The 7,574-nt window shown below is 36.8% G+C and overlaps 1 protein-coding gene across 1 annotated transcript in view; it reads left to right on the forward strand.

Annotated features, from left to right (window-relative positions):
* The first annotated feature begins 2,824 nt into the window (after positions 1-2,824).
* LOC104875261 (olfactory receptor 7G3) overlaps positions 2,825-7,574 on the forward strand; it is a 12,221-nt gene continuing 7,471 nt past the window's right edge. The window contains exons 1-2 of the mRNA XM_033759646.1: positions 2,825-3,741; positions 6,802-6,877. Coding sequence (XP_033615537.1) covers positions 2,825-3,741; positions 6,802-6,877 — 993 coding nt within the window. The remainder of the gene's footprint in view (positions 3,742-6,801; positions 6,878-7,574) is intronic.

Here is a 7,574-nt window from a genome sequence, read left to right on the forward strand (position 1 = left end):
AATGTTTAGTACTAAAATATTTATATGAGTTTTTCTTTTCTTGAAATGTATGCAATTCTAATTTTATGGGATATTAGAAATCAACAACAGCACCAAAATATGTTAAGGAGGGCTGGATACTTGAAATGCTCATGAGCCAAAATGAAAAATGGGAGGGAAGAAGGTGACAGGCAACTGCCGTGCAGGTGAGACAATCAACCAAAGCCAAGTTCTTCATCTCCTTGGCTTGCTCCCTATGGATTTGCACTGTCCTATAATCACATGAGACTAAATGTTTTGATTAATGAGAAGCTCTGGATATTGAAGCCCAAGGGCCACAGAGACAGCGAATAGACTACCTGTGGCTGCCCCACAGCCTCACCCAGGTCTGGAGATAGCAGCCCTGACCCACCTTAGAGGCCAACATTTCTGCACAGGAGCCAGGTGCTTCTCTATCTTCCTGTGTTCTCCGAGAACAGAGCTTTCACTTATCTCCATCACACCTAGCCAAGATCTGAATGTCCTTCCTCTGTGCCGGCACCCAGGTAATGTAAAATCTGCTGATTTACCTTTTTTCAATAGTGACAGATATTTGTGTATCACTCCACTTTGTGGGCTAAGAGATGACACATGAAGAACTCGTGCAGAGCTGTTTTGTGGCTTCTGCCTAGTTTTCATCATCTTCAGATATTTGCCACTTTTATGCAGCAACATTGAAGTAGTTTTCATTCTGCTTTTGTCTAACTCTGACCTCAGGTCCAGGAATGTTTTCTATTCTAACAGTAATCTTCTGTTGCTCACCTTGAAGGATATTTTCTAATTCTCTGTCCTGTTCTTGGTGAGGTGCAAAGGTCCATCTCCAACTCTTCTTCCTGTTCCCTTCCCTGTTTCATTACACAGCACATCCTTAGCTGACACTTTTACTAGTTCAGGAGTATTTCACAAGACAGTAGGTGGAAAGGAAAGCAGATTCCAATATACTTTAAGCTGCATGTTAGTGTATGAATTTAAAAGGAAGAACAACACAGAAAATAAAAATAGAACAAATAAACACATATCCTTGCATCTAGAATTACCCAATTCTGGTAGTTTTCAGAGTACTTTTATTTAAATAGCAAAAAATGCATAAACATAGAAGTTACGTTCCTCTGCATCTTCCTTCTTCTTGCAAAAATATTTAACTTAATTCTTCAGATGTCCCTTTATTTTTTACAGGTTACACAAATGATAGTATGTATACTATCACAAATATGTGTGTGTATAATGTGTTGATATATAATGGAATGTAGTAATACATTAGTATAAATTAAATTCATTAATGTTAATGAATCATAAAAAGGAGTACTAAAACTAAAACCTGATTAAGTATACTGTTTTTGACCAATGGAAAATGCCCTGTGTAATATATAATATTTTGATATTTGAATCATGAAGTTGATTTGCACTATCTGTGGAAACTTTAAAACTCATTTACATGAAAGTAGACTAATGAGATGTATTTACTGGGAGAAATTAGAAAGAGAAGGGTAGAAGAACACCGTGTACCTTTGATCAGTACATTCTGTATGAAAGTATTCAAATTTCATACTAAACTCCATTAATATGTGCATAATCACACATTCAATTTTTGAGAAGAAAAAGATGAAAAGAAGAACATGATTTATAGGTAGAATCACAGTATTGAAACTATAGAAGGATCATCAACATCAACTTCATTGTGGTTAGTGTTTCCATGGGGAAGGTAAACGTTATCCTCATAGAATAAATAATAGATGAGTGTAAATATGCATTCCCTAATTTCTGTAACAATATATAATGCAAATATGGTGATATAATCTCAATTAATGGTGCATGATGCACACTGAATTCACTATTGCTTTTGATGTCCTTTGTGAATACTTGAATTATTTTATAAGAAATTAATAATTTAACATCTGTGATATTTCAAAGAATTTATATTTTAACATGCTCTATATATCTTGTTATTAAATTATTTTTTAATATTTTTATTACTTTTGTGGCTATTTCTCTTATATCTCTCTGTCTGCTCTTTTTGCTTTTTCTGTTTTTTTTTTTTTTCTCAGTACCAGGGATCGAACTGAGAACCTTGAGCTTGCCAGGAGATGTGGCTTCACTGAACTACATCCCAGCTCTTATGTCTGCTTTACTTATACTAGTTGCTAGACAATTTATTGAATGCACATATAAATGTGGATGGATATCATTGTTGTTCATTAAGTTACTCACTTTTCTTGCTTCTTTATATATGCAAGATTTTCGGTGGGAGTTTCATTACCCAGATTCTCTTCTCAAATGTGTGGTCTTCAAACAAAAGGTTTTTCTTAAAAGGTAATCTATGTGCCTCTGCTTTCTGGATTTTCTCCTTCACACTGCTTCCCTTCTGTTAGCAAATAAGTTGTGTTCTCATTCTTATCTCTGCAACATGCCCACAGCATTCTCCAATGGTTTCCCAGTTATAAAAGTGAGGACACTCTGGCTTCTTTAACAGTTTAAAATTTTTCTCATTTACAGTGCACGCACTAGAGCAATTTTAAATATAGGTTGAAGTAGTTATTGTTGAATTAGATTTAGTACAGTTTGCATTCAGTTTTCTTGTCTGGCAAATACTAAAATGAAAAGCCATATATACTGTTTCATATTTGACTTTTTCAGTTGGTTCAAAGGGTTTTAGTAAGTGTAATTTGTATAGTCAGGGAAATACAGTGGAAGAATGTGGAAATATTAGAAATATTTACTTCACTTTACAATATACTTGCGTTTTCTAAAAGGAAGGATATGGTCTTTGTTTCATGCCCTGTGTTTCCCAGTCAGCTTCTTCAAAAACATGGAATCAGAAAACCACACAAGGGTAGGAGAATTTCTACTTATGGGTCTCTCAGAGGATCCAGACGTGCAACCCCTCCTCTTTGGACTGTTCCTGTCTGTGTACCTGGTCACAGTGCTTGGGAACCTGCTCATCATCCTGACTGTCAGCTCTGACTCCCACCTCCACACCCCAATGTACTTCTTCCTATCCAACCTGTCATTCACTGACATCTGTTTCTCTTCCACAATGGTACCAAAGATGCTTGTGGACATCCAGAGACAGTGTCATACCATCAGTTACACAGGCTGCCTCAGCCAGATTTCCTTTGCCCTGACTTTTGGTGGAATGGAAAACTTTCTTCTTGCAGTTATGGCCTATGACCGTTATGTGGCTATCTGCAATCCCCTTAGGTACACAGTCATTCTGAGTCCCCATCTGTGTGTCCTACTGATTGTACTGTCTGTTTCCATCAGCATTGTGGATGCACTGCTTCACAGTCTGATGGTGCTGCAGCTGTCCTTCTGCACAGACCTGACAATCCCACACTTCTTCTGTGAACTTGCCCAGCTCATAAAACTTGCTTGTTCTGACACTTTCATCAATACCATTTTGGTGTATATGGTGACTGGCATATTGGGTATTGTTTGTCTCATTGGGATTATTTTCTCTTATGTTAAAATCTTCTCATCCATCCTGAGAATGTCTTCAGCTAAGGCAAAGTATAAAGCCTTTTCTACCTGTGGATCACATCTCTCAATTGTCTCTTTGTTCTATGGGGCAGGTTTTGGGGTATATGCTAGCTCTGAATTCACAAGTTCATCTAGCAGTTCTGCAATTGCTTCCTTGATGTACACGGTGGTCCCTCCACTTATGAATCCATTTCTCTACAGCCTGAGGAACAGAGATGTGAAAGAAGCCTTGAAGAAAATCATCAGACCATATCCTTTCGTGAGATTGTCTCATTTGCCTTGAACTTGAACTCCCAGAAAGAATGAAAATACAGGTGCTCTGAGTAAGCCAATGTAATAGACACTTCCACAACTAAGTCCATAGGACTCAAAGTATAGATGACATAATTGTAGGCTGAGAATTTGACTCAGTGGTTCTGCCACCTGCCTTGGAAGTGCAAGGTCCTGAGTTCGGCACCTTGTACAAAAAAAATGATAGATGTCATAATGATGAAGTATATTTCAACTTACATTTGAAAACTGACTTTATTGTTCTGTATCACTGTAACTTGTGAAAATTCATGTTAAATTACTGAGCTAGATTTCCTGGAGCATTGGAGCAAACAATGAGCATTTGACTTTTTCTGTAGTAATGAGGGGCTGCTTCTCAGGAGAATGTTAGTGACAGCAAGACCATGGGACAAAAGTGGGAGCTAAACAAGTGTTTCAATATGCATAAAGAAGAATCCTCAAACTATTGATAGTGCCATATAGTTTTTCAGAATTCTTCTTACCCAAAGACCTGTTGTAACTTCTCCCCCTGTCTGGAGATTTGCCAGGTGGTTCACAACAATGTCTTTTCCTCACAGGCTTCTATTCTGTTGAGGGGCAACTTGAAACTAGAAGCATATGTTAACATGCAAATGCCACAAATTATCAAATGCTTTCCTCAGGTATCTCTTATGTTTCTTCACCTATAAGAAGCCATGTGACAATTTGATGCTAAATGAAAATACTTTAAATATCTGTGTGGTTTGCTTTTCATGAAAAATAAATAAAATTTTTAAATTACCATGTCATGAATATGTGTTTGCTTGTCTGTGTTTGTGTATACTCGCATGTGTATACTTTTTGTGGGAGAGTGTTTGATCCTTTTTTCCACTGAAATGAAATTATGAACCAGTGTGTCATATAGTAAATAAACATTTAAAAATTTTTACTGGTATAACATTGGAATACATATACCTTCAACTCCTACATACAAGTATCAAATCTTGACCTTCTTTACTCTAATTACCATCCCATTTCTACAATTTCTGCATCCACTTTTTCATGTCGTCTATAAATAACTATATATTGCAAAATATATGAAAATAATTTGATACATTTATTTATGTGTTCTTCTTAGACAATGCTTAAATTTTGCTTACAACTGTCCCAGGTATTTATAAATATTATGTCTCCTGATGTTACAAATATTATGTTTATTTTTTTTTTCCTCTCATTGAGTTTATTGTTACATTTTAGGTATACAGTACAGTTGCATTCATCATTGGGATCTTGTACCTTTACATGACAGGTCTTGGTTTTCATTTTTTCCCCTTGTCCCTGCCCTCCCTTCACCTCCTCCTCCCCTCTCCATTTACAAACATTTTATATCCATTTTCTCCTATTTTTTCTTTCCCTTATTACCTTTCTCCTAACCTTCCTACTTTCCCTACACTTTTAGTCCTTTTCTTCCTATTCACATTGCCAATTATTACAAATGTGTTTCTTGATAAGGGGATCTGTAATTGGACTGGGGATGTGGCTGAGTAGTAAAACACTTGTCTGGCATGTGCAGTACCCTGGTTTCATCCAGGTACTAAAATGATGATGATGATCATGATGATGATGACGATGATGGGAATAGTAGTCTGTGATGAATCATCCTGCCAGAATCCTGAATGGTTAAATTTTCCTTGAAATTCTGTGATATTTTGAGATGCATTGCTTTTTACCTTAATATACTGTATGTACAGAACAGTATAGCTCTATAAGGTTTGACGGAGTAGAGCACATGAAAGACCATGTGTGTAGAACTGCACACATTGGTAAAGAACAGAATCATCATATAAATAAGGACTATAATGTAAACTAGATAATGTGAAATAGACAGAAGGAAAGTGGGAGGGATGGGGAAAAGAAAGAAGGGAATGGAATTAATATGAGAAAAAGAAAAAATAGAAACAAAGTCTTTGTAGACAGGGAGAGTTGGAGGAGTTGAAGGGAGGTCAGGGGAATGGGGAAAATAAGAACCACCATGGATTATGTAAAGGTATAATTTCCAATGATGAATGTAATTATATTGCATACCTAAAATGTACCAATAAAATTATTTTTTAAAAGAACAAAAGCATCATCAGCACCCATTGCTCACTCCTAAGTGATGCATGTTAGTCACCGGTTCTCTGATTTCTGCCACCAGAATGTAAGTACTCAAAAGTCAAGATTTTAAAATGCTCTTATTAGGATATGTTACCTGTTGCAACACTGGCCAATTTAAAGGACAAAGCTCTGTGATTCATTGCATATTTGCAGACAAATAGGAATTTTTGTATGATATATCATATGCACCTATTTATGTCCAAATTGTTCTACTCAGCATTATATTCATGGGATTCCACAGACTATCCCATGTAGCAAGAGTTTACTTCATCTACTAATTTATCCATTCCTCCTGTGTGAATATGTAAAATTGATTCATTTAATTGTTTGGATGTTGGGTTGTTTGTAGTAGGGATATTTATTGTTTGGTTTTCTGAGTTGAGATTGTGCTATGTAGTCAGGGTTAGCATGAAACTCACTATGTAGGCAAGGCTGGCCTCAAACTGCTGATCAATCTCCTTTAGCCTTCCATGAGTTACAATTAAAAATGTGCATCACAGTGCCTGGCTTGAGCCAGAATATTTTCTCAGTAGCACTCTGAGGAGTATTGTCATACATGTTTTTCAGTACAAAACTGTGCACATATAGCAATGCAATATTTATGTCTTAGGGAATAGATACGGTTACATTTATTGAATGCCACCATACAATATTCCAAAGAACAAGAACTTGCATCAACTTAAATTCTCATTGTCTTGATGATATATTATGAGGAATGCCTTCATTTTGTCCATGGGATCAATATGTAATAGCAACATACACTGATTTTTCTTTCTTTTAGTTTTTAAAACCAGTGCTTTAGCTACCTCAGAATGAGCTGTAATTAAGGAGGATCATATCTACTGTGTAGAGGTCAGAGCCTGCATCCAAGACTGAGATCCTGACTATCTGGCCAAATCATAGGCTGACTACATCATTGATATGTATATCTCCACTTGACCATTTTTTTTTTCTTCCAAGGAAAATAAATGGCCAGGTGAAATTCCCAAAGTTCTGCCCACTATGAAGATTTTCTTTCAGCATTGTCTCTCCAGGTTGTTCTAGAATGGGCCTGTGGTGCTGAAAATGAATACATTAGGTGGTTCCTCTATGATGTGTGGAATCACGGGTAAGTCAGGACCCAGTCTTCTCTTCCTAGCAACTGATCATAGAATACACCCCAAGAAGTGCAGATGGCAGGGCACAAGGAAATGTAGCAGGATTATGAACAAAGGGCATGTGGAAAGCTTCTTGTAACTTTCTTGCAGCTTCCAGATTTATGCAGACATGAGGAAATATATACCAGTTCATTGAATGATGGGCTCTGGCTGTGCAGGTCTAAGTTTACGTTGTGGTTAGATTGCACCCCATTCATAATGGACAGCTCAGTTTGCAAAGCAACCTATTCCACAGTGGTCTGTTCCATTTCTATCAAGTCTCAGTTGCAAGTCAGGAGCTGTATGTCAAAGGTAAAGTAGTTACCTGCACATGGTAACAGAGCCTTTCTCCAAAATCCAACAGGCCTCCACTGTGATACAATAAGGAAGTATACATGAGACTCTAAATAGCATCTTTATCTGTCATTATCACCTCAAATACTACTATATCTGCTTGATTATTTATTTCAATTATCAGAGAATCCTTCATAGCAGCCTGACTGTACTGCAGAGAATTCTTTTGTTTTCAGCCCCACA

This window comes from Fukomys damarensis, unplaced genomic scaffold, assembly GCF_012274545.1.
Source record: "Fukomys damarensis isolate Sample0158 unplaced genomic scaffold, DMR_v1.0_HiC HiC_scaffold_37, whole genome shotgun sequence".
Taxonomy (NCBI): Eukaryota; Metazoa; Chordata; class Mammalia; order Rodentia; family Bathyergidae; genus Fukomys; species Fukomys damarensis.